Source organism: Rhipicephalus microplus, chromosome 9 (assembly GCF_043290135.1).
Source record: "Rhipicephalus microplus isolate Deutch F79 chromosome 9, USDA_Rmic, whole genome shotgun sequence".
NCBI classification, from domain to species: domain Eukaryota; kingdom Metazoa; phylum Arthropoda; class Arachnida; order Ixodida; family Ixodidae; genus Rhipicephalus; species Rhipicephalus microplus.
This window is the reverse complement of record NC_134708.1, coordinates 3,334,569-3,356,105: the sequence shown is the minus strand read 5'-3', so window position 1 is coordinate 3,356,105 and position 21,537 is coordinate 3,334,569. Positions and strand designations below refer to the sequence as shown.

Here is a 21,537-nt window from a genome sequence, read left to right as displayed (position 1 = left end):
CAAGGCCCTCTACTTATAAAAACGCACATATGCACCGGCACACACAGGACAAACGAGAGTTAGCTGGACAAGTAGGGTTTTATCCGGATGACATGCACGATTTCGGGTGAGCAGTTTCGGCGACTGGAACTGCAATCGCCGTCGGGAATAACTTCGTAGTTGATGTCGTTCAATCGTTGGGTGACTCGATATGGGCCAAAGTATCGTCGTAATAGTTTTCTTGAAAGTCCGCTTCGACATATTGGGATCCAGACCCATACCTTGTCGCCTGGTTTGTAGGTTACCAATTTATGTCGTAGGTCGTACCGTTTCGCATCTTTGTGTTGCTGGTGACAAATACGCACGCGGGCTAGCTGTCGGGCTTCTTCGGCGCGCTGACCAAATTCTTCGGCGTCAGCGTGAGTGTCATCACATCCGTGCGGCAGCGTAGCGTCCAACGTTGTAGTGACTTCGCGTCCGTGTATTAAACTAAACGGCGTCATTGCGGTAGTTTCCTGCCGGGCAGTATTATAGGCGAAGGTCACATAAGGCAAGATTTCGTCCCAGTTCTTGTGTTCTGTGTCGACATACATGCAGAGCATGTCTGCGACGGTCTTATGAAGCCGCTCTGTTAGTCCGTTCGTTTGTGGGTGGTACGCCGTTGTTCTCCGGTGAGCTGTACCACTGAGCCTGAGAACCGACTCCAAAAGTTCTGCCACGAACGCAGTTCCTCTATCCGTGATGAGAACTGTTGGAGCACCATGCTGAAGGACGTTTTCTATGATGAAATGAGCCGCTTCTGCTGCTGTGGCCCTCGGCATGGCTTTAGTTTCTGTGTAGCGAAACAAGTAATCAGTGGCGACAATGATCCATCTGTTCCCTGTGGTAGAAGTTGGGAATGGGCCCAGGAAATCCATTCCGATTTGGGCGAATGGCTTTGCTGGTACTTGAACGGAATGTAATAAGCCTGCCGGCCTGCCGGGTGGTGCTTTGCGTCTTTGACAGTCGGCACATGTTTGGTCGTGATGTTTCACAGCAGCAGGTAGGTTAGGCCAGTAGTAAGTGTTTTGCAGACGGGACAATGTTCGAGTGTAACAGAGATGACCAGAGGTGACTTCATCATGGCAGGCTTCCAGAATTTCTTTTCGCAGTGATGCAGGGACGATGAGCAAGTATGGGTTGCTGGTGGGAGAAAAGTTTTTCTTGTATAGGACGTCGTTCCTTAAACAAAAAGATGGCACTCCTCTCGCAAAAATTCGCGGCACGTCTTACCGTCGTCCTTCTAAGAAATCGATAAGCGAAAGCAGGTCAGGGTCACTGCGCTGCTCTTGTGAGATAGTGGCCGCGTTGATGACTCCCAAGAATGCGGCGTCCATAAACTCGTCATTAATAGCGGCAGGCTCGACGGGTGACCGCGAGAGACAGTCTGCGTCAGTGTGCTTCTTCCCCGATTTATAAATAATGGTCATATCAAACTCCTGAAGCCGAAGGCTCCAGCGTGCTAAACGGCCGGATGGGTCTTTCAAATTAGTGAGCCAGCAAAGCGAGTGGTGATCACTGACGACCTTGAATGAGCGGCCGTACAGATACGGTCGAAATTTGAGAACCGCCCAAACCACGGCGAGGCACTCTTTCTCAGTAGTCGAGTAGTTCTTTTCCGTGCGAGAGAGAGCTCTGCTGGCATAGGCTATCACTTTCTCGGAGTTATCTTGCCATTGTATCAGTACGACGCCCAGGCCTACATTGCTTGCGTCGGTGCGAAGTGCTGTTGGCACTTCCTGGTCAAAGTACGCAAGAACCGGAGGTGTTTGGAGGCGTTGGCGTAATTCGTTGAACGCTGTTTGTTCCTTTTTGCTCCAAAGAAAGGGGACATTCTCTCGTGTGAGCAGCGTCAGAGGCGCCGCAATAGACGAAAAGTTGGCGATGAATCGTCGGTAATAAGCGCAGAGGCCTAAGAGGCGTCTCACTGCTCTTTTGTCATGCGGTGCGGGAAACTTTGCGACAGCGTCGATTTTGCCCGGGTCAGGTCGAACACTTTCGTGGCTGACCACGTGGCCTAAGAAGTAAAGTTCGTTGAAACCGAAATGGCACTTCTCTGGCTTTAAAGTCAGGCCAGCCAAACGTATAACTTGTAGACCTGCGAATAATAGACTTAGGTGTTCCTCGAATGTAGCTGAGAAGATGACAACGTCGTCTAAATAGACCAAGCATGTCTGCCACTTCAGTCCTGATAGCACAGTGTCCATTAAACGCTGAAAAGTGGCTGGCGTTAAGCATAACCTGAATGGAAGCACTTTAAATTCATAAAGACCGTCAGGCGTCACGAAGGCAGTTTTCTCATGGTCTCTCTCGTCGACCCCTATTTGCCAATAGCCACTTCGCAGGTCCATCGATGAGAAATAGCGTGCATGCCCCAGCCGATCAAGAGAGTCATCTATGCGTGGCAGTTGGTAGACGTCTTTCTTCGTGACTTGGTTTAACTTGCGGTAATCTATACAGAAACGCAAGCTGCCGTCTTTCTTTTTAACCAATACCACTGGGGATGCCCAGGGACTTATGGAAGGCTGTAGAAAGCGTGCAGATGCGCGTATGCGCTGTGGCCTTCGTCTTTTTCGCGGGACGCGCGTGACAATATTGACTTTTACCCTCTGGGGTAGTACGATATGCTTTACAACAAAAGCACGAAGGCATAATGGTACTATTCATGCTTTCTGCAATGGTGTAGAGGTTACAGCACTTGGCAGCTAACTTCAAGGTCTTGGGTGGCAGTCCCATTCGGGAGGAGGTAAATTGCTAAAGGCACATGTGCCATATCTGTGCACCTTAAACAGCACCAAATGGTGAAAATTACCAGAGCCCTCCGCTACGGCAACCTCATAATCATATTATGGCATATGATTAATATTATTGTAGTTGTTATGCCTCCATCAAAATGTGGCTCTATCAGCTATGACTTAGTCCCACCTTCTCATGCTCAGTGCCAGAACACCTTGGCTGTCTGAGCAGTGAATCGTAAGGGAATACGTTGTTGTGTAGAGAACTTCATTTTTTCATTATAAACGATTGACAACGAGCTTAGATTTTATTGTTCTCAGTTACTTTTAATAACTTTTGCTTTCTCTGACACTTTTCCTGTGAATGGGATGCATGTAGTAGAAAAATAGCATTTTTTAGAGGAGTTTGCTTTCTTTGCATTTGCTTAAATGAAACCTCCTAGTCTAACAGGTCACCTTTAAGGCAACATAAAGACGTCAGGGCATCAGTTGAAGACATCGATAGGCACAACCCTGCTAAATATGATAATCCTCTGATACGCACATATTTAATGAACGTGTCATGTACTGTTTTGTTATATCACAGATTTTTTGTCTCTCGTTTGTAGTACCTGCCATACTTGTCTATTCATATTTCTTTAATATTCAATTCCGGTTTATATGTAAACTTAAACATGCTTATACATGTAAGCAACATCTAGTCACAGTGCGTAATGTATCTGTTTTGTGCTTTGTTCTTAAATAAAAAAATGTGTATGCAATACACTTGGCTCAGTTTTGTCTAGCTTAAGTGGACATTTAGCATTATATGTTGCCATCTGTCTAGTTTCATTTATTGCAATTTTTACGATTTCAGAAGTTCATAGCATGCATAAGTTTTCCTATGCTTTTAGGTGCTGATATGATTAGTTCTTTTCAAAAATGCGCTTTGGTAAAAAAATTGTATGTGCTTTAGTCTAATTTCAGTAATTTTAGTACATGTGCAGAAGAACTTATTAAATTAGCACCTGAAAGCACAGGAAAACTTATTCATGATTTCAACATCCGAAATTTCAACTTCAGAGAGTAAAAAATAAAAATACTATAAAAGACTGCTTTCAGAAAACACCCCGAATAAAAGACAACCCTTAATCTCCCCGTCATGTACACAGTGTGTCCTACGAGACGTGTTTGGGACTTGCAGGGGTAACCATGGGTTCAGGAAAGTGCAGCCAAATTAACTTGCAACGGATGTCTACCAAGGTTGTTTCGGAAATGCAGTGGATATCCGATATTCAGTCAGGAGTGTCCTGTGAACGTCCTTAGCATGTCATTGTTGTCACTGGGAAATAATTAATAGAAAAAAAAAAGAACGAAGTACCTAGCAAGAAATGTTTGAGGCATCATTTTTTGCACTTCTGCAAGGGTAGATGCAAACTTCAGTCTTTTGGAGTAGCCCTGTAGCATCAAAAGGTGTGCTTTGGAGCAGTCTGGGTGTATCAAAAGGGGGTGTTTAGGAGCAAAGCAAGTTAGTTTTCGGGCATATTTCTGGGTTCAGATATCACTGTTAATTTTTCTTTTTTTTTATTTCTGGGAAGTTTGAGGTTCCAGTGGTCTTTAGTAAATATTCAATGCTGACGAAACAACCACATTCACCAAAAAACATACACACACACACGCACACACACACATTGAATCAACGATATCAGTTTTAATAATATATCAGCTACAACCATGAATTCTGGCTGTTGGGTATCTGTGCCTTAAGTATTAAGAAATGCAAAATCCTTGGAAAAAGCAGAACAATAAAACCCAAGAAATTCAAGCTACTGAACGTGTGCTTGTTGTGATGTTATATCATGCCAATGAGCTTAAAACAGCAGCTTTTATTTTCTTTGCATTACACGTTTGATTGCCAAAGTTTCATACAATATAGTCAGGTCTGTTCAGGCCAGATTAGATGCCTTTCCTGGTGTCATCAAGGGTGGTGGTAGATGAGGGTTTAACCTCCTCTACAAATTTTCTATGTGTATATTATACACATGCACACATACAAGCATAAACATGCATAAACTATAGTTAACTAGTCCCCCGCCCCCGCCTCGCTAAAGAATTACTGGCTATGCTCATACAACCTAGCATCCTTTCAGTTCCCACATAACCAGGGCCCTGACAAGCCCTGTCCAAGTAAACTTTATGCTCAAACAACAGGGCATCAAATGTGGCTCAATGTAACATCACCCAATTTCGGCTGATAACTCTTATGAAACATGACTAGCAGCGTTGGAAGTATTTTAATGGCCCCATTGCTAACTTTTGGCATCATATTATATTTGCACACATACCATCAGTAGGAGCCCCTTTGGTGTTCTTGTTTTGGGACCTGTTGTATTATGTACACTTATTCACAAAAAGTGCAGTAATACTTGATTAGGCATGAAGTTATATTAGAAATTAACTATATGGACATCCAGTAATAATTCCAGCGAGAACAATGCAGCAATACTAGAAGCTCTACAAGTCTGAATATGTACTCCATACAAAATCCTTACGAACTGAAGTTTCTTGAAATAGAGAGCTATTAGCACAAGCAAATTTCCAAGACTCGAAAGAATGTCCAGGAATCACAGTGGGGTAACAGAGGGTTACCAAGCACCAATGATTGTGTGTGAGAGAGAGAAAATAAGAAGAAAAGCGGGGAGGTTAACCAGGGCTAAGCCCCTGTAGGCAACCTTGTACTAGGAAAGGGAAGAGGAGGAGAAGAGGTCACCGACTGGGCCGACGCGTAACAGTTGTACGTTTCTCATCGCAAATGATGAAACAGGCCGGTGTCTTTGAAAGAACGCAACAGCGCTTTCGTTGCCTTTCGGAATCAGGATGGGCAGTGCCATGGTCCCAATACTTTCTCGACAGTGAAATCACTTCTGTCCAGTTGATTTAGAATACTGCGCAGGTGAAGCCCTTCCTTTGTGTATGCTGGGCAGTAACATAAGAGGTATTCAATAGTCTTATTGATGGCGTAGTCGTTACACTCCACGCTGTCGGCCATCTCAATCTTAAAATCTACAGCTGCTATGCAAAAAGCAATTCAAACAATTTTGCAAGCCAGGATTGATTTGGATGAACCTGATGCTTCCAGGGACTATTCAGTTTTTTTGGCAACTAACGCCAATACTTCTGGCCTTATGCAAAAAGCAAACTAAAATGCAAAATATGGAGACGTAGTTCCCAACCAATGTTAAGGGGAGATGCTACTCGAAGACACTTTTTTTAATATTTGCCCCAGAGCAATGAAACTTGAGCTGTTTATGAAATTTTTTATGCTGACTTCAAATGTATAATTAATTTTCTTGCAAGTTGCTTACTTCTAGCTCTGCAAAATGTCAAAGTGAAAACCCTAACCCTATTGCACTCCTCTTTTCATCCCTAAACTTCCATATTGTTTTCCCATTCATAGTTTATAATCTTTTAACTAAAGTGCAGAATACAAACAACTAATTAAGAATCACATACAAAATACATAATAGACATGAAAAATTAATAGATGTAAAACAGTCTATATTTAATCTACCCTAGTAAAGGTTTACATACATTTTCCTATTTTAAAATAAAATATTGAAATTTGAACTAGATAATTGTATTTGTCATACTTTGGAAAAAATTTGGGCAAAATTTCATGCAGATCCGAGCACTAGAAAGTGCTTGAAAAAGGAGAGGCACATTAAAAAAAAAAGGCAAAATTTTTGTTTAAAAAAAAACATGTTTTAAAGTTAAAATTGAGTTTTCATTTATGGAAGATGTCTATAAATACGTCGAAATTTGCACATCAAAAAGAACAACCTTTCTTGTAGTGGCCACTGCTACTAAAATACGCCAGCACCATGAGTTTGTTTTTCTCGGCTTTTTCGAGCTGACTCCTCACAGATATTTTGCTCACAGACAGGGCCACAAAACGCTTGTAAAACTTCTTCCACTCCATCTGGCAGAGCTTTGTGCCGACTACAAGCTAGAAAGAAGTTCGACAGGACTGCGAAATCTAAGCTAAGTCCAGTGTCGAGGGACACAACAGTGCCGATGTCATTTTGATGCATTGGCTTTTGCGAGCCAACAACTGCTGCAAATCGGACCAGCTGCTCGTAGCCTATTCCTACAGAGCGCATCGCCATAACGACCTTCACGCCTGAGCAATGAATTTTTTCATTCATAACAGAGACAAATACACGAGAAAAGCATTGTTAAGCTGTGCTGTTCGACAAGACATGGAACCTGCAAGTAGGCTTCACAGCACATACAGGCACGCAGCGGCCAATGGCGGTCTCCGATCCATACTATGTGATAAGCCAGTCGTGGCACTTGAAAAACGTGCAAAAGAATGCTACTTCTTATTATTTATTGTGTCCTGTCAGCGTGAGAAACTGTCGTTATTTGAAGATTGAGGCCCGACTCTTTGCTCCCACAATCGACAATGGTGAGCGGCGGTGCATTATCGGCGGCAAGGCGCTCGAAGACTGCACACTTTGGACCTTTTAACAGGCACCTTGTGCTCTTTAGATACAATTTTAAAGCATGTCCAGGTAGGTCTCAGCACGTATTTTTTTTTTTTTCAGAACAGCAGAGGTAATAATTTTATCAAAACAGGTGAAAATAAGAAATCGAAAATTTTGAAGAAAACTCGCGTTTTTCGACCCGCATCTCCCCTTAAGTACACTTCTGTGATTAATACCGTTTACTCCAACAATGGCCGTGTTTTTTTTTCCTTTTTCTGAGATTGGGGGTGAAAATCGCGGGTTCAGTCATTACATGGACAAATACTTTTTTTTTTATGCGTGTGTTCCCTTTTAGTGATGCTTGCCTGTATTTAGAAATACTGGTGTTTGCTGGGAGAGGGTGCAAAGAGAAAAGAAATAAGCAACAGACTTTTCCAGTTTTGAGGCAGGATTTTTCACTTCATTAAGAGTCACATGCATTCGTTGCTGGCTTTAAATGCTCCAAAAGGCATGTCTTTCCCTTGTACACTTTCACGTACGGCATTGTGTTTGAAATAGTCTAGCCGTTGCTCTCTGTTACACAGTGCAAAAGTAGGCCTTTTCCGTTCAGCAGCAAGCATTGCTTGTCTTAAAGCCATTTCCTTTTTGCGTGTACTTGCTTATGAGCAGCATCGCCACAAACATATTCAACTGATTGTGAACTGTCTTGCACTGAGAAGTCTGTGTCTGAGGACTCAGGGCCATCACCTCTGCAATGGGTGCTCATCATCCCGCACCCTTTAATATTGCCAGGCATCTTAAATAAACTTTTCACTCTTTCACATTAAGCTTCCAACTGCACGGTCGGATGCTACGAAGAAATATAAAAAAAGACTTTCCAAATCCTCGCCGCACACAATTAATAACACTGCTAATATCCTCAAAAATCAAGGGTGCACCTAAAAGATAGGTATTCTTTAAACACGCTTTTTGGGAGACTGTTTAACAGGCCTAGTTTGTAGGAACAGTTTTTAAACAGCTGCAGCCATAACACAAGTATTTACAGTACCTTATATCCCTGTCATGAGGCAAATCGAATGCCATTTACAGCGAATGACATTACGTGGACCAAATGTCATTTTACTTGTGTGGTGTAACACGACAAAAACAAGTGCCGTTTTAAAATGATGACCATGACCTGAACCTTCCTGAGCCATGGCTTTGGAGAAATTTGTATTAAAACTTCCATGTAACGCATTATAAAAAATCACTTATCACTAAAAAGGTGCTCCTAGAATGTAAACGCAGCTGTTTTAAGCAACTTGCTGCAGCTGCACAACACAAATGAAGTCAAGCCAAGATCCATTCGAAAACAAACACGGCGGACAATATAGTGAACTGAAGCGGGGGTGCACGACCAACTCCCCAGCTGCAGAAATAAGACGTTTCGTGTGGTCACCACCTTGATCACCAAAACACATTCAATCAGACATTCAACACCCGTGATACAGGCAACAACGAGAACATAGCACAGCATAGCCAGTGTTCAGCCGCTGTAGTTAAGAGCAGCCTTTCTTTAAAGAAATTTTTGCCCTTTTGCGTGTGCTATTACATCATCAAACCAGTAATATAGTAAAGAATAATATATATTTACAAATTACAAAAGTTACATATACTCGTAAAGTTTCATACAATAATACCTAGAGCGGAACTTGGCACTGCAATCATGTACCCCCATGGGAATTAGGGGAAGTACAGGCTTCGGATTGGCTTGTGTTAGCTAGCAAACTATCTATGAATACTTTTCTACAGTTTCAGTTTCGTTCTTCAGCAGCGTGGGTATTGTGGTGTGCGGTGCAAAGCACTGAAGCAGCGCCTTTGATGTTCAAAAAGGCTAAAGACCACAAGGTCTGAGGTTAGCTGTGGCTACAGAGCTTTACGAGTTGCATTTGACAGTTTAAGTGAAGTGTCGTCCACTCACCGCTACGCATAGATGTAACATCTCATGCCAGTGCAGAGTATTACATAGAGTTCATGTTTTTTAGTAAGCGCGTCTTGCCAAACTGCATAACGACAGCGAAGCTAAGTAGACGCACTGTCACGCTCTTCCGACTTGACTTCACAACAAAGAGGGAGGTACATTGGTGGCAGACCACTTGGACAGACGCACCTGGCATCGCAGCAGACGAAACGTTAAGTGTTTCACACTTCATATTATACTGTTATTTTAATAAATAGATAATGCATCCTTTCGAGGGCAGAACAAGAATGTTTGTTTCAAATGCTGTAGAAAATAATTCATTATATCTTGATGCCAAATCTGGAACGCAGTGACACGGTAATGCATACCGTGGTGGTTATATTTGTCGAGGTTTCTCTTCTACTACAAAGCCACAAATACTTTTTGCAATAAAGTTTGCGTACAAAAGAATGACGCAAGTTTAATTCCAATATAACTTTATATTACTTTGTTTTACACTCAACAACCAAGCATCGCGAATCTCAAGAATGCGATCCATCTGAAGCAGATCTGAAGCCTGTACTTCCCATAATTCCCATGGGAGTACAAGCGCCGCTGAAGGAGCCCGCATAGACACTAGCACCAGATTCCCCTCCAGGTATTATTCTATGAAACTCTATGCATACACTTAAGTTAACTGCCATCTCTCTACAAGTTCCTGGAGTCGTAACTACGCATTCAGTCTGAAATCGACTGTGAATTGTTTCAGGAACTCATTCGAATGAAAATGTCACTTTCCCCATATCACAGCAAACAAATAACATTACAAATGAATGACATTTGCTGTAAATGACATACTTGCCGTGAGACAGGGGTATAACGCCATCCCAGTTTTGCACACGTCGGTGTAGTGGTGTGCACAAGTGAAAACTTGCTAATTGCTCCATAAGGGATCCTCCTCTAACAAATGGCTAGAAGATGGCAAATGTACTGCTACTATGACCACAGTGCAGGGCACATCATAATCTCTCCTGTTGTGCTCTGTTGTAGAACACACAGAACATGCTCTAGAGAACTGACAGTTTACTGTAAAAGGACGGAAGCCACACAATACACAGACAGTAGAAGTGGCCTTTTACAGAGTGTGCATGTTGCAGTCGTTGTGACAAAGGCATACACTGCTTGCGCACATTCATGCACATTGTTCTTGAAGTAGATCTCTCGAAGTGCTGGCCAAGTATGTGAATTATACAGACGGCACATACCATACAGCCACACAGATACAAGCACACTAGAAGAAGCACCAAAGCTGGTCCACTCTTCTTCCATGAGGGCATCTTATCGTGCAGGTGGCTGCTGGGATAGAGCAACATTACAGGCCGGTCGCTGTGACGTGGCAGCACCACAGTAGTCAACGACACTGTCTGGTGACTGGAGTGACTGAGCATACAAGGGGTTCACATTGGCTGCATCGAAGTGGGTGCTGTCGTAGAGCGAATTGTTCTGCACAAAAAAAAAAAAACAAAAAAACAGCACACCTCTCAGCTACATGCAAGACCGTTTTATGGCAACTCACCACTCCTCACTTGAGAGAGCCTGGTAAGCAACAGTGACCACCTCAACTTGCATGCACTCACAAGGTAATAAAAGTCATGGGTTATATAAACTAACAGCAATTTCCTCCTGTAGTTTTGCGAGAACTCCAGCCAGCTCTACTCCGCAAATACTGTCAAAACAGGGAAGCCTAGAGTGCCTCAATGCGAGCATCCTCCGCTCAGAGTGAAGACATCTGCATCGTCTGCTACAGCGGCTGCCATTATCGCTCCTACTGTATACCGGTTTCGCGGTGGCAGGAAGTGGCTTACTAGCTTAACGCGGATGGTTGTTGCACTGAGAAGCGCGACATCCAGGCATACCTGACCAAAAAAGTGGCACGTGAGCCCTACAGCTGAGCAAAGATGCTGCAGGCACTACAATAGTGGAGAAAACAGTACAAAAGGTGGCCGCTTCCTGAGCGGGGGCATGTACATCGAGGCACCCTAGCGAAGCCGATGCCACTCCTCTCCAAGATATCGTGCTTCTCTGCTTTTCCGAGTTTTCCCTTCGTTGGTGCTTAGCTTCAATCTCTTTCGCGTGAATGTCGCATTTGGCTCGGTGACGACACGTTCGTGTCGGCTCTTGCTGACGCTCACGTTGGGTGGGTTCATCGGGAGGAGTTTCATCCATTATGACTGTGCAAGCTCCCTAACGGCCAATGCCCTCCTATATACTCTACTGAGACACTCAACCAACTGCTCAAAGAATGACTGGACTCCTCTGCCGAACCCGACCCTAGCATCTGTCATTGGTTAAACCCTCACCACTCTCCCACTGAGGCTCACTTCTAGGTCATGTGATCAGCGCTACGCCATCATTGGAAACCTCGACTAAGAACAGCTTCGCGGTTAAACCCAAGACTCCAAACAGGTTTCCTTATTTTATTTTTGCCTGCAGGAGAGAGATGGGAACAGCTATTTCACAAGGCATCATGCACACAGCTAGACGATTGTTCATTTTAACAGGCTGCTAGTAATTGAAATTAGTTGTGCTGCAAACAAGAGCAATATCAGCAAAACTTACCAAAATGAAAGAGTACTGAATATTAATAAGTTTCAGTAATGACTACATTACAAAGCTTTCCTAAGCATCATGAACACCCTCATTAAATTTTTACATGCCGCTAGTACACGGCATTATCAATTGAACTTACCAAATCTGAACAGTGTAAAGCACAGCAGTGGCAATTAGGCAAGACAAATCGTCACATGAACACAAGTGGCTTGAACTGCCCTGCGAACAGCATTACCATAAAAATTGACCAAAATTTATGTTAACGTCAATGAGATGCAATAGTAATGATATGCACGTCAATTTCTGCAAGCTGCTCATAGGTGGCATTTATCGTCCAGGAAGCAGCTCTACTGTCTTCCAAACTATGTATAAAAATGCTCATTAACACATTGAGTGTCGAATTTTTCTGAAAAAATATCTGAGATGGTAAAACTGCTTTATTGTGGTTTTAGAATGCAATAAAATGTAAAGTCAGGAAAACATAAAAAATTTAGAAACAATATTTTGGTGTCGGGATTACTCAATACTACATAATGTTCAATAGTACTGACGTTCTTGAACCAATGTTCTTGAACCAATGTTCTTGAAATGTATGGTGTATAAATTTATTATGCCACATTATACCTGCAAACTTCTTAATCTTGTCTGCCCACCCAACTTTCTGTCTCCCTCTCACGTGCTTGCCTTCTTTAATGAATTACCCTGCCTTTGCGCTACAAGCTTGGTCCATGTTGGTTTCTTCTTTTGGATTTGAACTCCGAAATCGTCAACCCTTGTTTGCAAACTTTTCTGACACACTGCTCTCTTCTTGTCTGTTAAAGTTACACCTATCATCTGCCTTTCTATAGCTCGCTACATCAATTTAACTTGAGCCTTTTTTGTAAGCATCCAGGTTTTTGTTCTGTCATGTAATTGCCGGTAAGATGCAGCTACTGCATACCTTCTTCTTGAGAGATAAGGGTAGCCTACCATTTATAATTTCAGAATGCTTGCCAAATGTGCTCCCCTCCATTCTTATTCATCTACTCATTTCCCTCACATGATTTGGCTCCGCAGGAAACGATGACGAAGTTTTATCGTTCAGTTGTCAGTTTCCTAGGCTGCTGTAATTTTTTCTATTTTTTGTGTGCCATCGTGCATCTTTGGCACCCAGCACTGCTTGTACTAGTCCTCAAGATGTCTGCTTTGCTGGGGGCCCTACCTGGAAGGCTCGCTATGGAGGAGATGGTGGTAGACTTGTCTAGCGGCAGGTGTAGGCCTGCCACAGCGAGGAAGCGGCTCAGTTCTTCAGTGGCATCAGAAGCTACCGATTCCGAGTCTGATGCTAGGTCGGATGACTCTGATGCCTTTCTGCTTACTAAGCATCTATGGCCAAGACAGAAGTCGGTGGCATCGTCCTCGAGTGAAGAGACCACAGCATACAGCAGCCTTGTGACTACAAGTTGCTTATTAGCCTGTGGACGTCACGGTAAGCCTGAACACTATCTTCAAACAGAAGCTTCATGACTTTTTTTCAAACTTCCCCCTGCTCTGATTCAAGAAGTTCGAGTGAATCCCAGGAAAAATATCAGTGCCATAGATACAACAGACGAGAAGACTGTGCACATCCTGCTAGGTCTAATTCTTTCGGTTTTCCGCAAAGCAGAGATCCAACTAAACTGGTTGAAATGTCACTTCGGCTGCCAGCAGCTCACTGTCCTTGGACACCTTGTCAATTCTTCTGGTGTTCGTCCCGATCCTGAGAAAGTCCGCGCCGTCAGAGATTTCCCTGTGCCAACTTCTACGAACGACGTTCGAAGCTTTGTGGGTATTTGTTCTTACTTTTGTAGATTTGTGCAGAATTTCCCTGACATCACATGCCCGCTCACGGAACTACTGAAAAAATGTGACTTTTGTGTGGGGACCTGAACAAGCCAGAGGATTCGTTGAACTGACGACCAGGCTTACGATGCCACCGATTCTCAGCCACTTTGATATATACAGTTGAATGATTATCACCTTCTGTAAAAAAATTTGTACCTCGTGGTGCACACATGTCTCGCTGGTAGGTCACAATTAGGTTTGGCAAGTGCACAGTAGTAAGTAGCACAGTGCTCGCGCGAGTTCACCATCATCATCAGTAGCGCGAGCAGTGACACCCAGCAGCCACACAGGTGACCACACAGAAAAGATTGTGGACTTTCTCTTTTGGTGAGTGGCGGTTGGCATGGATGGTCGTCTCCTGACAGGGGTCCGCAATGCTGCAATGGCGGTTTGTATCCCGTGGGTCCCTCACAATGAGTTGAACATCGACGATGCCGCATTCGTGTTACCTTGTATTTGTTATGTTGATTGAGTGCACTGGAATATTGTATAAGGTTGTTTTAGCATGTAACTAGTGACGTTTCTTATTCCGCTGGTATTATCGACTTTTGTAAAAGTAGTTGAATTATAGCACACAATGTTTCGGTCTACCCGACCACGTCTGCCGAGTTCGTTCTGAGAACAGGCGTCTCGAGACCCCAACAACGTGTCACCTGTGCGGTGAAGCTATGACTCATTTTGTGTTCACACAAGTTCATGAGGGTTGACTTAAGGCAAGACATGGCTATACCATTTTTCACAACATTTGAGTGCTTCAATGAGAATTTTATAGCAGTTTTGAAGATAGATCTTGGAGAATGCTGCCAGAGTGCATGGTTCTTCTTAAACATTAAGGCTATGTCTAGAAATTGTATACCACTATTTTGAGGCAATTCCTCAATAATGTTCAGCTCTCCTCCAATTATACAAAACATTTGCTCACTGACGTTACCACGGGTTCAAAGTCCTGACTGCTACAAAAAATCAAGTGGTCATCTACATAACAAAAAACCTTAATGGCAACATTGCCTTCTAAATGTTTGTCTATCTTGCTGACATACAAATCACTAAGAACCGGTGCCACCACAGAACCACTACAAACACCTGATTTTTCGTAGATGAACGCTGTCCTTTCAATCTACCAACATCGACTTTAAAGACATTTGAAGAAATTCAGTGAAAACTTCATAGAAACTCCACAGAGCGAGAGAGTAAAAGACAAAATGTAAACCAAAATTTGTTTCTTGAGACACACGAACTCACTTATTGCCATACAAGTGTAGTATATAAGGCCCCTTTAGGCTGCGGCCTCTTTTACGTAGGAACAGGACGTTGTATTAAGCAGAAGTTATTGGAACACGCTTACCAGAGGCTCACAGTCGAATCTTTCTTTACGTTGCATAGAGTGTAAACGCACGCCGAAATTCAATGAATGCACAGTTTTGTACTAGCGCAGGAACGAAAAGATGAGTCTGATGATTGAGGAATGGCACATTGTGGTAGTGCATGCATGAGCCAACCCCAGATTAACTTGCATTACCATAAAATCGAAAGTCTTAACAGTTATCATTCATGTAGACCACCATGCATGCCAGATTGATGAATTCGCATATCATATGGGCATGCACAGATAAATTTTCGTGCCTCATCTTGAGTTGTTAGTCTCGACCTCCTTCTTTTTCAGAATGCATGCTAGCTCAGCTTTCTATTATTCTTATTAAGCGGAGTTGCTTCAACTAGAACAATAGCCCCAAAAAAGATTCAATTCACACTTAAGTTCATCACATCACTCAGTAAACAAAGCTCTTCACATTCAACAGAACAAATTTTTCTTATGCTTCCAGGTTCTGTTATATGATAGTAGATGGGTTCCAGCAAACAAAAAAAGTTATGTGGTTATGGGGATCTGAGGCGCGCCTGCGACCATTTCGCGGGCATTCCGCCGCACGGCCACACCCTTTTCCTTTTTCTGATTTGGTAACGGTGCGTGGCGATAGATGGCCCCACGTTGGGTGCCAGTATGGTGATCCCGCTATTAACTGCAGCGAATGATCACCGCGGGTTCACGCTTAGCGAGCCACAGGGCCGCAATTCCGCCACCTACTCGCGTGTAGCGCACCGCTACGCGTATGCTCAACTAATAAGGCATTTAGCACGGCGTGGCAAAACAGACAGTGTTCAAATACAAAACACACAACACTTTATTGCCTTTGGCGGCACCCCGAACAACAGTACAACGTCCGCTCCCGGGACGCGGGGAGCAAAGGCACCCGCATGCGGACGTTCACAATGAGCGGAAACCGCGAGCACGTCGCAGCTTTCAATGGCGAGCCTTGACACGCCGGTCGGGAAAAGGTCTCTCGCGGCTATGCTGCGCTCTAAGAGCGTGGCGTGACGGTTCGCTCGCCAATTCGACACCCCACACTGGCTGCCAAACATGGGGCTCTTGGAGTATCGGACGACAGTTTTTGCGGTTCGGTACACTTTTTTGTTAGCACCGGAGTAGAGTAGGTCTAGAGGGGACTTCTTTGCTAGCGTCGGCGGCGTGCTCTGTTGAGAAGTGAGGAGATTGGTTTTGTGACGTGTTTGAATTTGTCGGCAGGTTGTGTTTTTATTTTTTTTTTGCTCGCAAGTGTTTTTTTTTTTTGTTGGTGTTAGTTTTCAAAACCGTTGTTGAAGTGGGACGAGAGCCATGCGGTCTGCATACTGGGGTGAGCAAGACCTAGAGAACGTGGTTTGTAGGCCAGGCCCGAAGCGAGTGAGCACAGAAGCCTTGTGGGTGGTGCGATTTTCTGTAAAAAGCTTCTTATATCTCTTTGGGCTCAAGGAGCCGGGCGTCGTTGCTGACTTGTATTGCGGCTCGACGCCGGGGCGTCGTGACACCCCCCGGGGCGGGGGACGCCGATCGCTCGGTAAGCTGCTGTGTGCGGCGAGCGATAGGGCCACCTCACAGAGTGGACGTCTCCTTGCGGCTGCCTCTTCTGCGCCTAGGCAGGGTGCTTGGTGAATGCCGGTTGTTGCCGAGCGACTCATTAGGCCTAAGGCTCTGCGCAGCCGCCTGTCGCACGTGGCACAACTAGGTGGATCGTGGCGTTGAGGTGTTGGGCTCTCCTTCCCTCACTTTGTTTTTATCTTGCAATGCATAAATTAAGAAAAGTTACCTTTATTTTATTTTTGATGGGCGTCTCAGCTGCCACCGATGTATTAGCTAGCAGTACTGACCATCGTACCACTGGCTGAAAAGCCCGAAGCTCCCTTCCCTAGGACCTGCTCGATTGTTTTCTTTCGAGTTCTTTTTTTTTGTTGTTGTTGATGTATTCAGCGGGAGGGATGTCATCCACGGCCGGCTGTCTTCTGCACATTGTCAGCGTCGCTGGCCAGGAATGCGGTCGTGAGGTCGGGCGATGGAGATGCCTGGGCCCTGTGCAACTGCCTGCAGTCCGGCGCCCTCGTGAGTGCTGGTCGCAACTGGAAGACGTGTCGGCGCTAGCAATGGTTCGTCGCACCGACGGCAATGTTGCTGTTGCGGGGCCGGTACAGAGGTGAAGTCGAGCCGGACAGTGCAGCAGTGTCGATTAGTGGCGGTGTCGTGGTGCAAAGACATTATGGACATGCGATGTCTTTTTTGTTGTTGTTGTTAAAGCTTGTGTAGCTGATCCTTGTTTTCGGGATATGGTTTGATTTAAGGTTGGGAGAATGTGGGGGTGCTGACACCCCCCTGTAAAGTTGTCTGCACCGTGTGGCACACGTGTATCGCCCCAAGGCCGCATTTCGAGCTACGACCGCCGGGCGATAGATGGTGTTGTGCTCGAGTTGAGTACCACTGTTGGTGGAGGCCTGCCTTCCACCAACCGTGGCGGAAGGCAGGCCTTGGTGGCAGGCGAGAGTTGAGCGAGCCTTTTCTGCGCGTGGCGGCTGCCGCGAACGGTTGTCTCTCGCGGTGGGTTGGCCGTGGACGGCACCGCGGACCGCCTGCGGTGGGCCCACGTGGTGAGTGAAGCGTCAGTGACGCCGCCTTTTGTGTGCTCTCATGTTGTGTGTTTGTCGTTTTATTGTGTAACAATGTCCTAGCGTGTTAATTACAGCCGATGTATCATTCGGCGGACGATATCGTCGTCTAAATTAAATAAATGTATGCATGTTATTTTGTTTGTACCGATTGCGTCTGCTGTGTCTGTTCACTCTAAGAGCGTGGCGTGACGGTTCGCTCGCCAATTCAAGAGAGAGACCAAGAGACTCGACCATCGGAGGTCTATGTGTGTGGCGACCACAACTTAAGAAGTCACCGACCCCTACAGCACCTTGGACTCTGGAGGTGTTCGGAGATCTGCGGTCGTTCGGCAGCCCGGTTGTGTCCTGCTCCCGACCGTCCCTGATAAGCTCTGCTGGCTTTTCTATCACGGCTCCTGCACAAGGCCAGCTGTCGCAGACGCTGTGCACGACTCGAACGACGCCACAGGACGCCTTGCAGCTAGTGGATTTGGCGACCATGATTCCAGCAGAAGGACTGGCTGAAGCAGCGAGGTCCATCCGAACCTCCACCGAGGCGGCGTTCGTTGGACTCACAGGGCTGTCGTCAACATCGACGAGGCGAAGGTGAGCCCGTTCCTCGCATGAGGGCCTCAACCAGAACTCTCCCCTTGCACTCTCGCATCCACGCAGTCACCCAAGTCAAACATTACGTGACGGTTCCCCTCCGAGCCGTGGACGCGCTCTTGTGTGAGCATCATGAAGTCCTGTTACCCCTCTTCCGCGGCGCCATTGTATTTCTTAAGTGTATTGTTGTGTTTTCTTTTTTTTTTTTTTAGTTGCAGAGCGAGGCTGAAGCTAGCTGTTGCCCATCGCATGACGTCTTTGCATGCATGGGCGATGACCAGCTGCTTTTGCAGACCGGTATATAGGGTGAATTAAGGAGAGAAGGATGTAGGGATCTGAGACGTGCCCGCGACCATTTCCCGGGCATTCCGCCGCACGACCACACCCTTTTGCTTTTTCTGCTCTGGTAACGGCGCATGACGTTAGGTGGCGCCACGTGCGGGCGCAACACGTGTTACGTGCGCGGCGAGGGAGTGGCTCTCTCTCCTTTGCGGTCGGCGTTGAGTAAGCACGTTTTTTCCTTCGCCCCCGTCCCCTTTAGGAATCGCTAGACTGTAGCCTGCCTAGGGTGGCCTTTGGCACCTCGGCAGACGTGTTTACTTGAGTGCCAGCTTTGTTACCGTACGCTAAGTCCACAGTGGTGCCTAGTGCTTGAAGTGAACGTACCACACCGAGCTGCACTTGCCGTAGGCCTACGCGTACGAGGTTTGCCCTAACACTCGCGACCAAGCCCAGTGGCCATCGCGAGAGTGCGCAGCATAGCCGCGAGGGACCTTTTCCCGACTGGCATGTCAAAGCTCGTCATTGCCAGCTGCGACGTGCTCGCGGTTTCCCCTCATTGTGAACGTCCGCGTGCGGGTGCCTTTGCTCCCCGCGCCCCGGGAGCGGATGTTGTACTGTTGTTCGGGGTGCCACCAAAGGCAATAAAGTGTTGTGTGTTTTGTATTTGAACACTGTCTGTTTTGCCGCGCCGCGCTAAACGCCTTATTAGTTGAGCGCACGCGGAGCGGTGCGCTATACGCGAGTAGGTGGCGGAGTCGCGGCCCTGTGGCTCGCTAAGCGTGAACCCGTGGTGATCATTCGCTGTAGTTAGTAGCGGGGTCACCATATGGTGAAGCCACCCTCAAACAGAAGCTGACCCAGAAAAGTCATGAGGCATAAGTGAAACTAAGACCATAAATTATTCTGACATATTGGTGTATGCTGTTTGCACACCAAGCAGAAGTTATTTTTTCAACTGCCACAGGCATTCACAAGAAATGGTACGTAGCACGACCATAAGAAAAACTCTCAACACTATGCCATGCAGGCAGTCAGATTGCTTTACATAGTAGGCTCTTATTTAATGCACCACACTTGCTGTTCAAAACTGCTTCCTTTGTAGTTCACAGGCATTGGTGCATACATGAATTTCTAAGGTGCGTTGCTAGCTTTGAAAAATGGGCTCCAATCTCGCTGGGAGGGTGGCTGGCCAACAGAGACGGTGTGCAATTCTGGATGTGTCCACCTCAGCCACCCCCCATTTGCCGGGGCTGAGCGAGGAGCACGCCCCTTTTCCAGTTAGTCTTCTGCAGCGTCATTTTGACATCACGGTGCCTTCACAACTCTCTGCATAAATAAGAGGGGCGGAACGTGCATCCCCGCGATGAAGATACCTCAAAGATACCCTTTTGGATGCACATCTCGGATGCCGTGCATGAACTCCGATTACGTTCGGCCTCAAATTGAATAAAATGTGGCTGCCCGCCTAACACACTTGGAAGGTCAGTTTGCATTTAATGCATCATTACTAAACATAAGCAAGTTCAAACTTGTCAAAATTTATTTCAGTATCTTGTTACTGTGTATTTTTTGTCCGCTTTCTTTTTCTTTACACTGGCGGGTTCAGTGCATCGATGTGGTTAAGAGTATCAAGACGCCATGGCCTGCCGCCTTTACAAGTATGCGCTCCGCCTTTACAAGTATGCGCTCCGCCCAAGTGTCCACAAGATGGACCCCTCGAGTAAAGCTTCCCTGTTACCTACTAGTAAGACCAACATGAGAAAGCCCCGTGCAAGTGAGCAATCCACCACGCGAAATGAGTGAGAGCAAGTCAGCATGCTCCTTGGGAGTCCAAGCCATGCATGATGTAATTCTCAAGATACTGCTATACATGTATCTGTGCTTCAGGCTGACAATATTAAATCAATGGTCCATAACAACAATAGCACAGTGTTATTAAAAGTTGATACTTCCCATGGTAATATCACCCAAATATTTAGAAGAACAAAGCAAAATCACACAATCTTGCATGCATAATTTTGTCTGGAGCTTAACTCCTGGAGTGCTTCTTGGGCATCTAAACATGCTAACAAACCCTGGGATTGCAGTAATACGTTGCTTCACTATAACAAGTGAGTGGTGGTGTCATTTGTCACCTGCTAGGGCACTTGAGAACTTTTTGAAACTTCGTAATCTTCTAGTCTGTTGTAAGTGAACGAAAGTACTGCCACAGGCACATTTTACCTCTTTTTTAAAATTCAAAGTGGTGGTCCAGTCAGTTCATGATTTGCAGAAGGAAAAAGTCTGTTTTGAAGCAGGTTTAAAGCAGGAGAAACAGCGTTTTGAGCCAGGTTTGAAGCAGTCAGAACGAAATTTAAAGATCACTTAAGGCAGAACATCCCAATATTTTTAGTGAAAATTCTTACGAGTTTGCTTGCTGAAAGAGCTGCTGCGATGTAAACAAGAAGGCAAGGTCAACATCCAGAGAGCAAATACTAATCAATTTCTTAGCAAGAAAGAGTATCACCCGTTGGGCTCACTACACAGCACAAGGTATGCATTAAAGTGAAACATTAGTGATGAAGCAAGCACCGCACATACGATTTCTGCAAATGACAGGCATCGCATTGTCATCAAAAAAAAAAAATTCTAACAAAAAAGCCAGCTGTCACACAATTGAAGAAAGATGAAAACACTCATAAATGAAAACATACTATTTGTAATTTCCTGCATAGGTAGTGCATTCAATAATCCCCACAGCTCACTCCAAATGACGCTCCATTGTACTCGGTGATTATTAGAGGCATTAGCACCGACCGATATCTTGCAAATACTTTTTGGATGAGCATTTAATTCTAGTTTTCCAAATATTAAAAATGGGTACCAAGTACACTGCAATGAATGGGGGGTGGTAAGCAATCGAAGCAAAAAGAGGGGAGCTCTTTTTCAATGCAGCCTGTCAATACCTCGCCTGCCACACGGTTGGGGATATGAGGACAGATTAGGTAGGAGGAGAGCAAAAGAAGGCGTCACACCTTCTCTCCACCACAATTGCCCCTACTTGGATACT

At 45.3% G+C, this 21,537-nt stretch overlaps 1 protein-coding gene across 7 annotated transcripts in view; it reads right to left on the bottom strand.

Annotated features, from left to right (window-relative positions):
* Positions 1 to 4,598: 4,598 nt before the first annotated feature.
* Positions 4,599 to 21,537, bottom strand: part of LOC119163329 (transmembrane protein adipocyte-associated 1 homolog) — a 148,384-nt gene continuing 131,445 nt past the window's right edge. For 5 of the 7 annotated variants that reach the window (XR_012885952.1, XM_075872988.1, XM_037415306.2 and 2 more), the window contains one exon: positions 4,599 to 10,661. Coding sequence is in view for 2 of the 7 variants with exons in the window: in XM_037415306.2 (XP_037271203.2) it covers positions 10,497 to 10,661 (165 nt within the window). In the remaining 5 variants the exon portion in view is untranslated. Of the gene's footprint in view, positions 10,662 to 11,907; positions 19,815 to 21,537 lie in introns of all 7 variants that reach the window. The other 2 variants (XR_012885953.1, XR_012885955.1) reach the window with 1 other exon arrangement.